The sequence below is a fragment of the Topomyia yanbarensis genome, chromosome 1, assembly GCF_030247195.1.
Source record: "Topomyia yanbarensis strain Yona2022 chromosome 1, ASM3024719v1, whole genome shotgun sequence".
Lineage (NCBI taxonomy): Eukaryota > Metazoa > Arthropoda > Insecta > Diptera > Culicidae > Topomyia > Topomyia yanbarensis.
The window spans coordinates 213,511,283-213,530,564 of record NC_080670.1 but is presented as its reverse complement, the minus strand read 5'-3'; the positions used below and the strand labels follow the sequence as shown (position 1 = coordinate 213,530,564).

At 36.7% G+C, this 19,282-nt stretch overlaps 1 protein-coding gene across 1 annotated transcript in view; it reads right to left on the bottom strand.

Moving 5' to 3' along the window:
• Nucleotides 1-3,824: 3,824 nt before the first annotated feature.
• LOC131676230 (uncharacterized) overlaps nt 3,825-19,282 on the bottom strand; it is a 34,170-nt gene continuing 18,712 nt past the window's right edge. Inside the window, exons 2-3 of the mRNA XM_058955350.1 lie at nt 8,257-8,644; nt 3,825-5,942 (exon numbers count right to left, since the gene is read on the bottom strand). Of these exons, the coding sequence (XP_058811333.1) occupies nt 5,713-5,942; nt 8,257-8,644 (618 nt within the window). The 3' untranslated portion in view covers nt 3,825-5,712. The remainder of the gene's footprint in view (nt 5,943-8,256; nt 8,645-19,282) is intronic.

The window sequence follows — 19,282 nt, the reverse complement described above, 5'->3', positions numbered from 1 at the left end:
GAATCCAAAGTCTAGACTCGTCAGACTAGATTCCTTATATTAGAAAGAGGTGGTCGGGATCCGCGACACAGTATCCGTAGCTCAAAATTCCATGCAGTCGAGTATTGTGTTGAGACTTGAGCTTGCCGTTTTTAGGATCAATTTTATTAATATAACCTTTCAATCAATAAATAGACTCTTAGTCTATAGTTGGCCATTCTATCAGTTAGAATAAAAACAGGGAAAAATGAGCATATAAAAGAAGTGAAAGTGGAACCTTTTCTCATACAAAAAAATTTGTCACATCGTTACAAGAACGAGCGTTATTCGAGTCGCTCAAAAGTACGACCGTTCGTTCTGCTTACCGCACCTGCTGCACCATCTGAATCTTACTGAATGATTCATTACTTTGGTTGATCGATGATAGAGGAGAATATTTCTCAGAAATGTCGTGAACTAATTATTACAAAGCAGGACATAGGTGAGATCGTTCTATGTTATTTTTCGATGCTCACTCCAGGGCTGAAAATGATTACATCTATTGACAGAAACAAACATATAAATAAATAGGTGCCGACCATTATCTTCCATAAAAGCACTCTGTCGATTAGTGGGAGATGGATTGTACATTTTCCTCCAACTATTCAGCTAACTCGCTGCTGGACGCTTTTGTTCAAAGGTATCGCTCAACAATACCATTGGGATAAAATCAGCAAACATAAAAAAAATCATCAATTCACATTGCATCACACGCATTTTTTGCTTGTAGCGCATCCCTGCCCCACAAACTGGACGAAGTACGAGATCATTCTCGAAAAGTAAAAAACAAATTATTCCGCCAGTTATCACCGCGAACCAAGCGGTTCACGGAATAAATTTCCCCGGGAAAAACAACATCTGTCTCAACAACGCCGATGATGAATGAAGCAGCGACAAATGTTCAGGTTTTTATTCTCAAACTCTCTCTGTCACGCAATACCTACTGATTCCAATCGATTGCACCTCCAGCATAGGACAAATTCAAAAAAAAATCCACCGTCTGATTTCAGTTCGACGTTGCTCCAAGCGAAATCTTCCATTCAACCAATTCACAGCCACCTCAGCAGGCCACGCTTTGGCAGAGCGAACGCACGTGCACGTGCGGCAGTTCTAATCATGCAAGTGACAAGCCACCAGCCAGCCAGCCAACTGGGGGACTGAATACGAGGTGCGATTTTTCCCTTCTTCCACTCCACGAAACATAATGATGCTCCGCAGGTTGCATAACGCGTAGGTGCTGAGGCGGTAGCACACGGCATTCAGATAGTATAGTGAATGTGACGATGTGTGTGTATTCATTCGGTGACGAATGCCGATGTCAAGAAGAAAAAAACCCATTGCGGTCGGGTGGTGGTGCGACTGTGTTCTAAAGGACATAAATAACCAGGTTTTCCCTTCGTCTGCGGATCGAATTAGTCGATGGCTGATGCTGCCGCCGTAGCTTGTTCAAAACCTTCGGAAGTTATCGGTAGATGAGAAAGTCCCACCTCAAACAATGATTCTTCTTTTGGCTTCGTTTGCTACTACTGCAACTGACAGCATCATCAGTCGTGGTTAGTGCCAGAGCCCTATCGTTACTGCAGAAAGCACATCGTCAGAGTGCTTGTCGCCAGTCGGAAACAGTTTTTTTTTTTCGCGCTCACCAGAAAAATGAAAAATCATCGCAATGCAACTAACCAACTGCTGCCGCTGTCAACCCCGAAAAAAAAAGATGCAAACCATAAAAACCGGTTACCATTCTTCGTTTCTTTGCTACAATATACAGCCTAACAATGACATGAAAAGCGTCGTTGGGTGTTTTTTTTTTGGTCGGCGCCTACTATTGTTTTGTGTTTTTTTTCTCTGTTGATCTCAAATTCGGTTGGGATTTTTGACAAATGTTTTGCTTCACACGCGCTCTTGAGGCAACCCGTCGGTGGATAGGATTTGTGGCAGCTTTGGCAACAATAGTATCAACCATAACAACAACAACAAAAAACCGCAGCCGCACGGGGGCCGGTATGATTGATGACAATGGTGGACCATAAATAAGCTTCGGTTATTTTTTTTTCCTCCATCGTACGTTGTTTGTGCAATTTTCTCTTATCAGTCAACTGCAGAAGTTGATTTGTTTTTGAGAGTGGCGAGCATTTGTGATAATACCCATGAAATTGATGGAAAATAAGTCTTTGTGTTGAGCTGTTGCAGAACAGCATCCTTGAATTCATGGGATGCCAAATCGACAACCACCGATTTTGAAGTAACTCTGAATTCTGAACTCTTGGCGTTGAAAATTGGATTCATTTTGGAATACGAAATCTGAGTTCGGGACTGGGAACTCCAGACTCTGAATACTAGTATTGTGCCTTTGGACTCTAGACGTCAAAGATCTAAATTCTGAGTCGCGTACGCCGCTATATGGATTTCTAACTCTGAACTCTAAGTTACTGATACCAGAATCTGGGTTCTGTACTCCGGCTCTTGGCTCAGAATTGCGCATAATATACACGGCATACTTACAACAGACCGACCTTGAAGATTTGAGAATGGCAGTCTCGTACTCAAGGTTGAGATTTCCATTATTTGTCTGTCGTCTTGTGTTCTCTGGACTCTGTCTTCTGTCCATAAGCCTCGGTTCATCCGTACTCTATCCATTTTTGATTTCTTCGATTTTCCCATTCTACAATTTTCCAGTCTTCCAATTTTTTAATTTTCCAGTGTTCCAATTCTTCAGTTTTTCCATTTTCCAATTTTTCGGTTTTCCAATGCTCCAAATTTTTAAATTTTCCAAGATTCCCATTTTTCAATTTCCCAATTTTTCAATATTCCAATCTCCAATGTTCCAATTTTCCTTTTTCCACTGCCTTCTATTATTTATCAATATTTTATCATTTCAATTTTTCAATGTTTCAATTTCTGTATTTTCCTATTACTCTGCTTTTTCTACTTATTCTGCCTTTTTCCTATTGTCCTGCTTCTGCATTTTTTTGCTCTTTGCTGTTTTTTTTGGGGTTTCACTTTTTCTGCATCTTTTGCTTTTTCTGCTTCTTCTTTTTTCCCTTTTCCTGCGATTTTTCTGTTTTTACTACCTTTTCTGATTCTGATTCATTTAGCTTTCTGCTGCTGGTATTTTTCTTATGCTTTTTCGTTTTTAAACTTTTTCTGCATTTTGCTGCTCTTTCTATGTTTTCTGCTTTCTCTGCTCTTTTAAAATCTTTGTACTTTTTCTGCTTCTTTATCTTTCCTTTTCCGCTTCTATTTTATTTTTCCTTTTCAATTGTTCTACCCTTTTCTGCTTTTTCCCTGCTTCTTCTGCCTTTGCTTCTTTTTCCTGTTTTTTTGGTTTTTCTTTTTCGCTTTTTTACTCTTTTCTGCTTTTTGTTTACTTTTTCTACCTTTTTGGATTCGTCTTCTTCTGCTTTTTATGTTTTTTTGGTTCTGCTTTTTCGGAATTTTTCCTTTTTCTGCTTCTATTTCTTTCTATTTTTCTCTGCCTCTACATTTGTTTACTTTTTTTCTGATTTTTGCAGCCTTTTCTGTTCTTTGTTTTTTTTCTACGTTTTCTACTCTTTGTGATATTTTTGATTTTTGTATTTTTTTTTTCTAATTTCTGCCTATTTCTTCTGTCTTTTCTGTGTTTAACTGCAACTATTTCTGCTTTTTTTTGCTTTTTCTCCTTCTGCTTGTTCTGTTTTTTGCTTTTTCTTTTATTTTTGCGTTTTCTGCTTCCACATTTTTTTTGCTTTTTCTGCTCTTTTCTGCCTTTTTTTTCTTCTGCTTTTTCAGCATCTTCCGCTTTTTCTGGTTTTTTTGCTTTTTCTGCTCTTTTCTGTTATTCTGGTTCTTCAGATCTTTTTGCTATTTTTCTTACCTTTTTGCTTTTCCGGCTTTTTCTGTTTCTTCTGCTTTCCTGTTTTTTTTTACTTTTTCTGCATCTTCTATTTTCTTTTGCTTTTTCTGATTCTGCTTTTTTGCTTTTCTGTTTTGCTGCCTTTTCTGTTTTTTCCGGCTTCTTGTTCTTCTAATTTTTCTGCTTATTTCTGCTTATTTCTCCTTTTTCTACTTTTTTCTACTTCTGTTTTTTCTGCTTTTTTGTGTTTTTTTGTGTTTCTTTTTGCGTTTTCAATTTGTCTGCTTTTCCTTTCTTTTTTGATTTTTTAGATTTAGATTTGATTTGAAAAAATTCTTTTCTGCTTCTTCTATTGTTCCTGCTTTTTCTGCTTCTAGTTTTCTTCTGCCTTTTGTTTTTCTGCCTGTTCTACTTTTTCTGCTTTTCCTGCTTCTTCCGGTTCTTTCTGCTTTTTTTACCTTTTCTGCTTCTTCTGTTTTTTCTGGTCGTTTTGGTATTGCTTAACTTTTTACTTTTTTGGCCTTTTCTGCATTTTCTGTTCTTCAGCTTTTTCTACTCTTCTCATTACTCTACTATTTACTCAAAAATATCAGAAAGAGTAGATCTGATATTTTAGTTTTTTTGCTGTTTGTGTTTTTTCTGCATCTTCTGCCTTTTCTGATTTTTTCTGATTGTCTTCTTTTTCGCTCTTTTCTGTTTTTACTTTTTCTGCCTTCTGCTGCTTTTCCCGCTTTTTCTGTTTCTTCTACTTGTTCTGACATTTTTTACTTTGTTTGCTTCTTCTATTTTCTCTTGCTTTTTCGGCTTCTGCCTTTTTGCTTTTTCTGTTTTCTGCTTTCTCCTATTTCTTGTTTTTTTCTGCTTCTTCCTGATTTTTCTACTTCTGTTTTCCTGCTTTCATTTTTGGTGTTGCTGCTTTTACTGTTTTTCTGCTTTTTTCTACCTCTTTGATTTTTTTTTAGATTATTCTGCTATTTTTTGCCTTTTTCTATCATTCTACTTTTTCCGTTTGCTGCTTCTTGTGTTTGCTTCTTCTGCTTACTCTACTTTTTCTTTTTTTCCTGCTTCTGCTTCTTCTATTTTTTTCTTGCTTTTTCTGCTTCCGCGTTTTTGTTTTTTCTGTCTTTCTGCTTTTTCCTGCTTCTTGTTTTTTTTCTTTTTGTACTTTTTCTGATTTTCCCGATTCTTTCTGTTTTTTCTACATTTTCTGTTTTTCTGCTCTTTTTGGTGTTTCTTGCATTTTTACTTTTTCTGCTTTTTTGCTCTTTCTGTTTTTTCGGCCTTTTCTACTCTTTTTCTGTTTTTACTGTTTCTAACTGCAACTATTTCTGTTTTTTTTTGTCTTTTCTCCGTCTGCTTGTTCTGTTTTTTGCTTTTTCTTTTATTTTTGCGTTTTCTGCTTCCACATTTCCTTTGCTTTTTCTGCCTTTTCAGATTCTTCTTCTTCTTCAGCATCTTTCGCTTTTTCTGTTTTTTTTTGCTTTTTCTGCTATTCTGAATCTTTTGCTTTTTCTGCTATTTTTCTTACCTTTTCGGCCTTTTCTGTTTATTCTGCTTTTCCTGATTTTTTTACTTTTTCTGCTTCTTCTATTTTCTGTTGCATTTTCTGATTCAGCTTTTTTGATTTGCTGCCTTTTCTGTTTTTTTCCTGCTTGTTTTTCGGCTTTTACTAATTTTCTGCTTCTTCCTGCCTTTTCTACTTGTTTTTCCTGCTTTTTTGGTGTTTTTTTCTTTTTTAGTCTGTCTGATTTTCCCTTCTTTTTTGATTTTTTGTGAATTTGTCTGCATTTTTCGCTTTTTTTGCCTTTTTACTTCTTTTAGTTTTCCTGCTTTTTTGCTTCTAGTTTTCCTTCTGCTTTTTCTGTTTATCTGCCTATTCTACTTTTTTGCTTCTGTACTTTTTCTGCTTCTTCAGGCTCAGATTTTTTTGCATTTTCTGCTTCTTCTGTTTTTTTCTGGTCTTTTTGGTATTGCTTCATTTTTTTACTTTTTCTGCTCTTCCTGTTTTCCGTTTTTTCTACTCTTTTCTTTACTCTACTCTTTCTGATATTTTTGCTTTTTCTTGCTTTTTGTGTTTTTTCTGCTTTCTGCATCTTCTACCTTTTCTGATTTTTTCTGCTTGTCTGCTTTTTTGCGCTGGTGCTCCTCGTTTCTGTTTTTTCATTTTCGCTTTTTCTGCTTCTTTTCTCGCTTTTTCTGTTTCTTCTACTTTTTCTGATTTGTTTGCTTCTTCTGCTTACTCTACTTTTTCTGTTTTTTTCTGCTTCTGCTGTTCCTGCTTTTTCTGCTCCTTCCATTTTTTCTTGCCTTTTCTGCTTCCGCGTTTTTGTTTTTTCTGCCTTTCTGCTTGTTCCTGCTTCTTGTTTTTTCTTTTTGTACTTTTTCTGCTTCTTCTGTTTTCTTGCTCTCTTTGGTGTTTCTTGCATTTTTACTTTTTCTGCTTTTTTGCTCTTTCTGTTTTTTCGGCCTTTTCTACTCTTTTTGATATTTTTGTTTTTTCTTGCTTTTTTGTTTTTTCTGCTTTCTGCATTTTTCTGCTTCTTCTGTCTTTTCTGCTTTTTGCACTGTTTCTGCTCTTTTCTGCTGTTTTACTTTTTCTGCTTTTTGCTGCCTATTCAGTTTCTTCTGTTTTTTTTCACTTTTTTTGCTTCTATTTTCTCTTGCCTTTTCTGATTCTACTTTTTTACTTTTCTGCTTTCTATGTTTTCTGTTTTTTGTGCTTCTTGTTTTTTCTGCTTCTTCCTGCTTTTTCGACTTTCTTCTTCTTTTTCCTCCTTTTTTGGTGTTTCTTGTTTTTTTGCTTTTTTCAGCTTCTTTGATTTCTTGTATTTTCCGGGTTCTTTCTGTCTTTCTACTATTTCGTTTATCTGTTTCTCATTTTTGCTTCAACTGCTTTTTATACCTTTTCTGCCTCATCTACTTCTTTTGTTGTGCCTGCTTCCACTTTTTCTTACTTTTTCTGCTCCTGCTGGTTTGTTTTGTCTGTTTTCTGTCCATTCTGCTTGTTCCTGTATCTTACTTTTTCTGTTTCTTCAACTTTTTTGGCGCTTCTTACTTTTTCTGTTTTTCTGCTTTTTGATTTTTTTTTTAAGATTTTTTGCTTTTTCGTGTGTTTATGTCTTGTACTTTTTCTTTTTTTGCGTCTTGTTTTTCCTCATATTTTGCTTCTTCTGCTTTTTCAGTTGATTCTACTTATTTTTGCTTTTTTCTACTTCTTTTTGTTGTTCTTGTTTTTTCTACTCCTATTTTATCTTACCTTTTCTGCTTCTGCTTTTTTTCTTGCCTTTTGTACTTTTCTTGCTTTTTCCGGCACATTCTGCTTTTTCTACATTTTCTGCTTCTTCTGTTGTCCCTGCTCTTTTTTGGTGTTCCTTGCTTTTTTACTTTTTCTGCTTTTTTTTACTTTTTCGGCTTCTGCTTTTTATCTGGTATTTCCACTTTTTCTACGTTTTCTATTCTTTTTGATAATTTAGCTTTTTCTGCTTTCTGCCTTTGCTGCTTCTGATTTTTTCTGCTTTTGCGCAGTTTCTGCTTTTTTTACTTTTCTGCTTTTGCTACTTTTTTATTTCTTGTTTTTACTGCTTTTTCTACTTTTTCTGTTTTTCCTGCTGTGTTATGGTTTTTCTTGCATTTTCTGGTTTTTTCTTTTTTCTGACTTTTTGTTTTTTGCTAGATTTTTCTTTATTTTTTCTGTTCTTTCTCATTTTTTTGTCTTTCTACTTTTCTTTTTATTCCTTTTGTATTTGCTTCTTCTGCTCTTTTACTTTTTCCGTTATTTCTACATTTTTTGCTTTTTATGCTTCTGTTACTCCTGCTTTCCCTGCTTCTTCTATTTTTCTGCTTGTTTTTTTGTGTTTTTTTCCTGTTTTCCACCCCTTATGCCTTTTTCTGTTTTGTGATTTTTGTACCTTTTCTTGTTTTTCTTGCCTTTTTTGCTTCTTCTGCTGTTTCTGCTCTTTTTTACTTCTGTTGTTCCTGTTGTTTCCTGCTTCTTCTATTTTTGCCTTTCCTGATTCTGCTTTGTTGCTTCTTCACTTTTTCTGTCCTTTCGGCAATTTCTACTTTTTCCTTCTTGTTTTTTCTACCTATTGTAATTTTTCTGCTTCTTCCGGCTCTTTCTGCCTATTCTATATTTTCTGCCTCTCCTGTTTTTCCTGCTCTTTTTGGCTTTTCGTGCTTTTCCTGACTTGTCTTTACATTCTTGTTTTGTTTTTCTCATTTTTCTACTTTCTTTTTTCTGCTTCTTGTTTTTTTCTGATTTTTCTTCTTTCTGATTTTTTTGTTTTTTCTGCTTTTTCTCTTTTCTCGTTTGTCTGCTTTTTATGATTTTTTTTTTGCTTTTTCTAATCTTTCTGTTTTTTCTGCTTCTACTTTTTTTTGTTTTTTCTTCCCTTCTCTGTTTGATTAACTTCTGCTTTTTCTGTTTTTCCCTTTTTCTCTTTTCAGTGTTTTCCACTTCTGCTTTTTTCCTGCTCCTCTGATTTTTCTACTCTTTTCTGCTGTTTCCAGCTTTTTCTGTTTATTTTTCTGCCAAATGAAAGAATTCTGCCTTTTTACTTTTTTCTGTTTTTTTTCGTGCCTTTTCTGAATTTCTCTGCTTTTCCTGCTTCTGCTTTTTTGCGTTTTCTGCTTTTTCTCCTTTTCTCTGTCTGCCTTTTCTTGCTTTTTCTGTTTATCTGCTTTTTTCCTGATTTTTCTGCTTCTTCTCTTTTTCTTGCTTTCTCCTGCTTTTTTTCCTGATTTTCTGCTTTTTTCTACATTTTCTTCTTCTGTTTTTCTTGCCTTCTCCTGCCTCTTCTATTTTCTGCTTTTTCTGCCAAATGAAGGAATTTAAACACGGCCGCCTTTTCACTTTTTCTATTTTTCTTGTATTTTCTGCTTTTTCCACTCCTGCTTTTTCTGTTTTTCTGCTTTTTTATATCTCTTTTGCTTTATCCTGCTTTTTCTTGCTTTTTTCTGCTTTTCCACTTTTTCTGCTTATTTTGATTTTCCTGTTCTTTTCTGCTTTTATTTTTTGCTTTTTGTGCCAAAAGAATGAATTTAATCATGGGTGCCTTTCTATTTTTCTTGACTTTTCCGCTCTTCTTTGCCTTTTCTACTTCTGCTTTTTGTTTTGCTTTTTCTTGCTATATCTGCTTTTTCCACTTCATCTGTTTTTTTCTTTTTTCTTTCCTGTTTCGCTTTCTCTTCCTTTGCTATTTCTCCTTTTTTGTGTTTTGCCTTTTTCCTTTTTTTGTCTTTTCTTTTTGTTTTTTTCCCACTTTCAATTTCAGCTTTTTGTTTTTCCTACTTTTTCTGCCTTCTTATTTTCGCTTTTTCTGCTCTTTCTACTTTTCAGATTCTTCTGCATATTTGGCTTCCTCTGCTTTTTTGCTTCTTCTGTTTTCTCCTGCTTCTGCTTTCTTTTGCTTTTTTACCATGGATGGCTCGCTCTATTTTTTTCATGTCGAAGAAAACTCCACGCGAAACAATTTTCAATTCGGACACCCCATTCCACATTCTGCTATGTGTGTATTTTTTATCTCAAGCCATCAGAAAGCTTTTATTTCTACCACCACTGGGTTGATTAGACTTCATAAGCGAATCTCTTGTGGAAACTGTAAGAAGCAACCTTTTGTCTACGACCGTCTAACAAACAATTCGCTTCCAATTGCAATTTCGCCCAGTCGGACCAGGTCTGAACTGTGAATTCAGTGTACGAACATAATCGGGCTTTGAATTCTAGATCACAACTTCTTTGACGAAATGGTCGAAGACCATGCACCTCCACCGAACCGTTGTCAATGGAGACGCGATGTTATTTAGTAGAAAAATTCCAATTTTACCTTTTTGCCTCGCCTACTGATTCGGACTTTTTCCTCTCTTACGGGCGACGGTAAAATTAATTAACAAATTGACGGTCGTATTTTTCCACCCGGTCACTATCAATTTCCTGATGTCGAACCCACCTAAAATTCATTACCGAAAACCGGAAATAAGCACTGTCAGCTCGACGCATCACATCACAAAATAAGCTAAAAAATTTCATTTCATTCGAATCGGCTTTCGTTTTTCTGTCCTTCCAGCAACACACACACACACACACAAAAGCGAAAAAGAAAGTCATTGCGAACGACTTGATTTAGCTCTTCAATCCTCCGTCATGCCAATCCGGACCGGTTCGGGGCGAAAAAAAACGATCCATTCCGCTACGGGTTTTTGCTTCATTCTGCCTGGCCCTTGATGATTCGAATTACAATTTCGACGGCTTTGGCAATCAGTTTTTTTTTTCGTCCGTAGATTTTTCACCGCCTCAAGAACCGAACGAAGTTCGGAAGAGTCGTTTGATGTTCCCCGACCGGTAAGAGCCTCTTGATTTAAACGTGAAGTGTCGAATCATTAGTGCTAGCTTGCCGTATTCCCCCGCATTCGATTCTGATTGCCAGATTAAATCCCCTCTGCGAGTTTTTCTCGGATGTAAAGCAAAATGAATCAACAAAGCAGGCGAAGTTGTTCCTTCCCTTCGACCATAGGGGCACAGTTCAGCTGTCAAACTAAAACCGCAGCCTACTTGATTTATTGCTTCGATCAAAGGCTGGATGGATTGCTGGCCATTTATAACCGGATTATGACGGCTAGTTATAAGACCCGGGTGGGTCCTTTCAGCCGGTGAATCGATCCGGAAAGTTCCTGTAAATGATTTACAACCAATTGGGAGCTTTTTCCCCGCGTGAACTGTTAAATTATATCCTGTCTTATCCGGTGAGCGTTATGATTGAATTACGGGAAACATCACTCAGTCGGCAGCACGGAATTACACGCCGGACATGTTTCTAAGCCCTGTGTTCTGTATTGAAAGCAATACACGGTTGGAAACTACACTCCCATTCATCGTTCCGCTGTTAGCCGGTTTGTGTTTGTTTTAGCAAACAATATTCCATAATTCATGTGAACTGTTGCTGCTGCTGTTGCTGCCACAACTTCTGCTTTTACTGTTGTACGTCCATTCGCTCGTGAAAAGTAGTGCCACTCGTAAAACGAGAAGATTTGCCCGCCCTTTCACTCCACGCGGGGCTATGAATACGGAATTTCAGAGGGCAGCAGCACGGGGCGGGAACACGGTTCACCGTCATTCGTTTTCACTAAAACGTGTGCCCCCCCCCCCCCCTCTGCTCCGTTCGCTCTAGTTCAACCTTGTTGTTTCTCCCTGCACATACCTACTCTCAAATGACAAGGATAAATGGGGAGCCGTATTATATTAGTGAAGGAGAAAGGAACAGCGACGACGACGGCGACGGTCGGGGACAAAAAGTAAAGTTTAACAACCCACCTATTCTGCGCTGATCTACCTTAGACCTTCCATACCGTTTTGAATAGACAACGTTGCCATGGTAGAATAGGGGGAGGTACAACTGAAGCATTTATAAGCTTTTTCTTCTCCTCCTACATCCCTACTGGCACTTTTGTTTATGGCCGTCACAAACAGAAGAGCCTTCTAGAATATGCACTCGCATATTTCCCATGCGCAATTCCATGGCCTGCTTTTCGACGAGGGGTGTTTTTTTTTTATTTACATAAACTGTACGCTTTATGCTGTACAGTAGATCTGTCTGCTGGAGATATGCGGCTGATGTAGACGCGTGGCTGGAGATAAGTCAAGGGGGCTTTTCGTGTCGAGTAAATGATGGGTTTTATTTTTACTTTTCCGGCTCAAATTTGTAGGGGTGCTCGCTAAAACGCACGGCAGATAGGAACTATTAGCCAGGCAGGTGAATCTGTGCAACAGCTTCACTGTTGCATGGGTTCTGTTTTCCTGTTTTATTCTTGGCTGTTCATTAGGCAATCTTTATTCCGCTTGACTCTGGGATTTTTTGCGTTAGTACAGCTAACCAAGTGAAAACCATTGAAATAAGTTAAAAACCTTTGTTTTGCTTTAATTTCGATTTGAAAATCGTTTATCAATATTGCTTCTTCTTATTTATCTTTCGTCTTTTTCAGTGTTTCGTTCAATTTGTTTCTGCGATTGTATCAACTTTGTTTTTGATTATATTTTACTCAGTGTGCTGGCATGTGCCTACTCAATCGAGGCCAGATGGAAGCATTTAAACGGGGCTGCCGATCCCATTACATATCTCGGTGTGCTCAACGATTGCGGTACCAATGGAAGAAAGTGTAAAACCACTTTGTCTTACTAACTACACTCGCTGACTGATTTTTCTGCGCTCTGTTTTTACTGATTCTTCTGCTTTTTCTGCTTCTTCTGTGTTTATTACATTTTCTACTTTTTCTACTCTTTTCTCATTTTTCTGCTTCTGCTTGTTATGATTTTTTTGCTTTTCTAATATTCTCGTTTTTTCTACTTTTTTTGCTTTTTCTTGCTTTCTCTGCCTTGTTTACTTCTGCTTTTTAACTTTTCAACGTTTTCTGCTTTTTTCCTGTCCTGATTTTTCTGCTGTTTCTGTTTATTTTTCTGCCAAATGAAAGAATATTGCCTTTTTGCTTTTTTTTGTTTTTTCGTGCCCTTTCTGATTTTTTCTGCTTTTCCTACTTCTGTTTTTTGCGTTTTCTGTTTTTCTGTCTTTTTGGCTTTTTACAGCCTTTTCTGCTTTTTTTTATTTCCTACTTTTTCCGCTTTTATCTGCTTCTGCTTTTTATGATTTCTTTTCCATTTTTCACTTTTTCTGCTCTTTGTTTTTTCTACTGCTTTTCTCTGTCTTGTCTACTTTTGCTTTTTCTTGTTTTTTCTGTTCATCTGCTTTTTCCTGATTTTTATGTATTTTCTACTTTTTCTTCTGTTTTTTCTTGCCTTCTCCTGCTTTTTTGCATCTTCTGCCTCTTCTATTTTCTGCTTTTTTTCTACCAAATGAAAGTATTTAGATATGACTGCCTTTCCACTGTTTTCACTTTTCTTGTCTTTTCTGCTTTTTCTACTCCTGTTTTTTCTTGCTATTTCTGTTTCCTGCTTTTTATAACTCTTGCTTTTTTCTGCTTTTCCACTTTTTCTGCTTCTGCTTATTCTGATTTCCCTGTACTTTTCTGCTTTTTATACTTTTTCTAGTTTTTTTGCTTTTCTGCCAAAAGAAAGAATTTAATCATGGGTGCCTTTCTACTTTTTCTTGCCTTTTTAGCTCTTTTTTGCCTTTTCGTTACTTCTGCTTTTTTGTGCTTTGCCTTTTTCCTTTTATGTCTTTCCCGCTTTTCCACTTTTCTGCTTTTTTCCTGCTTCTTCTATAATTTCTGCTTTTTCTCCAACTTCTGCCTTTTTTGCTTTTTCTGCTGTTTCTTGTTCTTTCTATTTTTCTGCCAAATGAAATTTTTTGCCTTTTTACTTTTTTCTGTTTTTTGTGCCTTTTCTGATTTTCTATGCTTTTCCTACCTCTTTTTTTCGTTTTCTGTTTTTGTTTGCAGTACCTTTTCTGCTTTTTTACTTCCTACCGTTTCCTCTATTATTTGCTTTTTATGATTTCTTTTCCATTTTTCACTTTTTTCTGCTCTTTGTTTTTTCTGCTTCTTCTGCATTTTTCTGTCTTATCTACTTTTGCCTTTTCTTGCTTTTTCTGTTTATCTGCTTTTTTCTGATTTGTCTGCTTTTTCTGCTTCTGTTTTTCTTGCCTTCTCCTGTTTTTTACATCTTCTGCCTCTTCTATTTTTTGCTTTTTCTGCCAAATGAAAGAGTTTAAATATCCACTTTTTTACTTTTTCTTGCCCTTTCTGCTCTTCTCTGCTTTTTCTACTCTTGATTTTTCTTGCTATTTCTGTTTTTCTGCTTTTTTATATCTTTTTTGCTTTTTTCACCTTTTCTGCTTTTCTGTGCTTTTTCTACTTCTGCTTTTTATTTTTCTAGCTTGTTCTTTTTTTGCTTTATCTGCTTTTCCACAAAGCTTCTTCCACTTTTTCTGCTTTTTTCCTACTTCTATAATTTCTGCTTTTTCTCCAATTTCTGTCTTTACTGCTTTTTCAGCTGTTTTTTGCTTTTTGTGTTTGTTTTTTTCTTCTTCCAAATAAAAGAATTTCAACACGGCAACCTTCCTATTTTTTCAGTTTTTTCTTGCATTTTATGGTTTCCTCTGCTTTTTCTACTTCTGCTATTCCAGCCTTTTCTGATCTTTCTGTTTTTTGCTCTTTCTTGCCTTTTCTTCTTCACTTTTTCTCTTGTTTTTTTGCTCTTTCTGCTTTTTCTTTTTTATGCTTTTTGCCTTTCCTTGCTTTCTGTTTTTCAACTTTTTTGCTTCTTCTACTCTTTCTGTTTCTTTCCTGCTCCCTCTGATTTTTATGCATTTTTTCTTTTTCTACTATTCCTGCTCTTTTCTGCGTCTTCTATTTTTTGTTTTTTCTTGCATTTTCTCTACCTTTTCTATTTCTGCTCTTTTCAGATGTTTCCGCTGTTTTGCCTTTTTATGCTTCTTTTTATTTTTTCTGCTTCTGATTTTTGTTGCTTTTTCTGCTTATTCTAATTTTTCTGCCTTTTCCTTCCTTTTCTGCTTTTTTCGTGCTCCTGATTTTTCCGCTCCTGCTTTTTCTGCATCTGCCCTTTTTGCTTTTTCAAATTTTTTACTGTTTCTGTTTCCTGCTTTTTCTACCAAATGAAAGAATTTAAACATGGCCGCCTTTCCACTTTTTCTTGCCTTTTCTGCTCTTCTCTGCTTTTTCTACTCCTGATTTTTCTTGCTATTTCTTTTTTTCTGCTTTTTTATATCTTTTCTTGCTTTTTTCACTTTTCCTGCTTTTTCTGTGCTTTTTCTACTTCTGCTTTTTTATTGTTCTTACTTTTTCTTTTTTTTCTGCTTTTCCACAAAGCTTCTTCCGTTTTTTCTGCTTTTTTCTTGCCTGTTTCGTTTTTCTGTGCCTTCGCTACTTCTGCTTTTTTGTGTTTTGCCTTTATTCTTTTTTGTCTTTTCCGCTTTTCCATTTTTTCTGCTTTTTTTCTACTTCTACAATTTCTGCTTTTTCTCCAACTTCTGTCTTTTTTGCTTTTTCAGCTGTTTTTTGCTTTTTCTGCTTTTTGTTGTATGTTTTTTTCTTCTTCCAAATAAAAAAATTTAAACACTGCAACGTTTCTATTTTTTTCTGTTTTTTCTTGCATTTTATGGTTTCCTCTGCTTTTTCTGCTTCTGCTATTCCTGCTTTTTCTGATCTTTCTGTTTTTTTTTTGCTTTTTCTTGCCTTTTCTCCTTCACTTTTTCTCTTCTACTTTTTTGCTTTTTCTTCTTTTTCTGCTTTTTGCCTTTTCTGTTTTCTACTTTTTTTGCTTCTTCTACTCTTTCTGCTTTTTTCCTGCTCCCTCTGAGTTTTATCTATTTTTTTTGCCTTTTCTGCTTTTTCTACTATTCCTGCTCTTTTCTGCGTCTTCTATTTTTTCTTGCCTTTTCTCTACCTTTTCTACTTCTGCTCTTTTCTGATGTTTCCGCTGTTTTGCCTTTTTATTCTTTTTTTTGTTTTTCTTCTTCTGCTTTTGATTTTCGTTGCTTTTTCTACTGATTCTAATTTTTCTGCCTTTTCCTTCCTTTTCTTCTTTTTTCGTGCTTCTGATTTTTCCGCTCCTGCTTTTTTTGCTTTTTCCAATTTTTTACTGTTTCGGTTTCCTGTTTTTTTCAGTTTTTTTGCTTTGTCTGCCAAATGAAAGAATTTGAACATGGTTGCCTTTCTACTTTTCCTGGCGTTTTCTGCTTTCCTGTTTTTTTTTGAATTTTCTGTTTTTATGATGTTTTCGATTTTTACTGCCTTTTGTGCTTTTTCTACTTCCTGCCTTTTCCGCTCTTATCTGCTTCTGCTTTTTATGATTGCTTTTCCTTTTTTCACTTTTTTTCTGCTCTTTGTTTTTTTTTTGGCTTTTCTACTACTTTTCTCTGTCTTGTCTACTTTTACCTTTTCTTGCTTTTTCTGTTTATCTGCTTTTTCTACTATTCCTGCTTTTTTCGCCTTATCTGCTTTTTATTCATTTCTGTATCAGCCTTTCATGATTTTTTTTTCATATTTTGCTTTTTCTTGCTCCTTCTAATTCTTCCGCTTGTTCTATTTTCTGCTTTTTCTACTTTTGTATTGCCTCTTCTGATTTTTATGCCTATTCTATTTTTTTCTTTTTCTGTTTCCTGCTTTTTGTTTTTTTTCTGCCAATTGAAAGAATTGAATTGCTTTTCTACTTTTTCTTGTCTTTTATACTTCTGCTTTTTCTTGCTATTTCTGTTCTGTTGTTTTCTGTTTTTTGTGCTTGTTCTTTTTCCCGATTTTATGCTTTTTTCCGTTTTTTATTTCTTTTTTCTGCTTTTTCTATTTTTTTTCAACTTTTTCTGCCAGATGAAAGAGTTCAAACATGGCTGCCGATCCTACTACATAGGATCGACGATTACAATTCCGGTGGAAGGAACTAAAAAACCACGTTGTCGCGTCTTACCACTAAACTCTTTGACTCTTCTCCAAATTTTTGTTGTTGACAGATGCCGTCAGAAAATACTCGTCAGCTGCGCTCCTCCGTCTTAACCACAAAATTATTGGAGTAGTTCCTTCGTTTTAGGCTCGTAGCTGAGCGTTAGCGTTCCTCTGTTTAACGGCATAATAGGACAAGGCCATATCTGACCAAAAGATCACATCCTCCTTCGCCTGTTACTTCTAGATGAAGGCGGCATCTCTCGGCAAACAGTACAAACTATATCTTTCCGTTCACCTCAAGCCCCGCCGGAACGAACAGCAGCTTGGATATTCCGTTCTCGCCAATCTGCAGTCGCAAAAGCATTTTCTTCGAGAACTTGCTGTAGGGGATATATTTGACGTTATCGCTTACGTTCCCTGGCAGTCGTTGCCGTTCAGCGTCTAGAAGATCTCGTCATCATGATCTCGACGACGCATTTCGCCGGAAAGTTGTTCAGTGGCTTCTTCTGGGTGATGGGTGTTTGCTGCTCCGATACGGCCGACCTCGACTGACGCTTCCGCACAACAATGTCCATTTTGTCCAGATACTTCTTCACCGTGTGTCTGGTTGTTCCGACCTACCGATCCGTCCATTGAGCGGATCGATGAGGCCACCTTGCCAGCGATCTTCCTCGTCAGCTTCTACTGCACTTTACGTTTGCGTAGTACCGTCGGGCGGTCGAAAACAGGTTTCCGTTCAACGCTCTTGAGTTTTTTTTTCAGAAGGAGTCGGCTATATCCGACGGACACAAAGTTTCTCACGATGTTCAATTTCTTCATTTCGAGGCTGAACTGGCAATACGAACGAACCATCGAGGGTAGTTGTTTGATAATTTTAGCTGCGGCTGCTGCAACGCTGTCATTTTTTTCCAGTGTGCAACAGGGTTGCTATGATCGGCGATGCAGCTTAGCCTGGTCACTTTTTGCAACATCACTCGATCTCGAAGAGCGCCGGGCTGAAAAAATTTCCTTCTAGCCTAAAACAACACCTGTAAAATTTGGTGCCGATCCAAGAAAAATTAATGGACCCGAAAATGGATTGAAGAGAGCCAATGGCAATGTTATTGAAATTTTGCATTTCATGGCATTTTTCCTTATATAAACTATTTTAAAACTACTAGAATTAATATGAAATTTCATGCATAATATTTTTATTGATGCGAGAAATAAATACGATGTGGTTATCAGCTACTGAAGCTGGAGTCTCTAACCTGTACATTCAGACAATGAATATCTAGAATAAAAACGGTTGAAAAAAAGTAGATTTCAATGTCATCCCGACTGCGATGAGATAACTGAAGTGTATTCGACAAATAATGATTTCTTTACTCATCACAGAAGACCATGCTACTACTATGTGTCCCATTCCTTATGTACTACAGTCAATTATTATTGACAATGAGAATGGTTGAAGGACGTCCATAATTTCACTTTCCTTGTACTGGCTAGGTATATGTGCAGACCAAACAAAATAAGATCTGCTTTTTAATCTGATGCGATAAAATACGGAAATGTGAAAAAATGGATCAAAGGTCTCCTATTCAACGAATTTTAATCCGCCCCAAAAAACATAGTTTACCCTTTCCTCAGAGGCAATTAAAATAATTGGAAACATATGCTGTATCCCTTAACAGCACGGCGACAACAAAAAAGTGAAGCCTATCCGGTCAGTCAGTCTGCTCTTGCTCGCACAACACGTCGATAGTGTGTGTACTGGATTTCAGTTCACCAGGACCAATCGGAGACTGTACCAAGAAGAGCCGTCACCCGTTAGGGCTAGTTAGTCAGCTACGGAACAAGTAAAACAGTGATTAAAACTTTTCCACCCGACCCACCAATGTAAACAAAGAGGCCTTTTTCAGGGAACCCCTTCCCGTGAACAACAGTATACCATATGCGAACACATGTCGCTTTTCAACATTTCACAACACAGTAGGCGACGAGGACAAACATTCTAATCTGTGGGGAAGATCTGCTTGTCGTCGCGTCCATCGTCCACTAGCGGCTGACCGTTTTTTGGGGGTTGGCGTCAAGGCCTACTAGATCCGTGCAGTGCGACCAGATGTTACCATTTGACTCCGACGTCAAATTGACTGCTGGGTACAGTACTGTACAGTTGGAGGCGAGTAGCGTAGGGGGAGTTACTGATGGATAGAAAGTTTCTCCGGATACTGGATGCAATGATACTTGCCCGTTGCTGGTTGTAGTAGCGAAATGAAACACGGGTACTTAGCGATGGAGGAGCGTGGTCGAAAATAAAACTTGTTTATTGTGCGTTCGGTAATCCAGTTAGAACCGAATGGTTGTGTTTATTATGCCAAGCTTTTACTTGTTCCGTAGTTTGGCGAACCTGATTCGAATCGGGATCACTACTTTCACCAAGGTTGACACATTTTGTTATAGGTTATGTTTTCTGAAAGGAACCACACATTTTATCCTCGTTTAAGAGGACTTCTAGCAGTGTGCAAATGTTTCTCTTTATTTATTTTCCCTTTCGATGATTACAGCGTCTCAATGAAACTTATTAATAATTTCACATCACGTACACACTTAATTGTTTTTGCCGAATCTCAGTTTTTCTCGCATCTTTTGCCGAAATCTCAACAGCTGAGATCTCAGTAAACAATTTTTTTTTGCTGAGATCTCAGTAAAAGTGACGTTTGATAGCTGAGACTCGGAAAATTGAAATTGAGTCATGTCGCCTTCGTTTATCATATTCTGCAAAATGTTAAGGAGCAGGCATTTAAATTTTGCAGGAATTGGTTGCAATCAAAATTGATTTTCGTACGCAACAGAAGGATGTCATATTTCTGTGTCAAGCAAACCTGCATCGCCTGTCCTCTGCTATTCGAAACCACTGCGAACAATCAATCTCAGTAGTCCGAATTTATTACGCATTTATTTTAATTATCAATGAAAATGAGACCGGTCAGAAAAAAGAACGGATTTCCCGGTAGCAATCAATCGTTTGACCAGCGTGGAATTTTAATGTACAAATTCGAAATTAAATAAACTATACAGCGGTGGTTTTTAATTAAAAGTTTCCAGTTC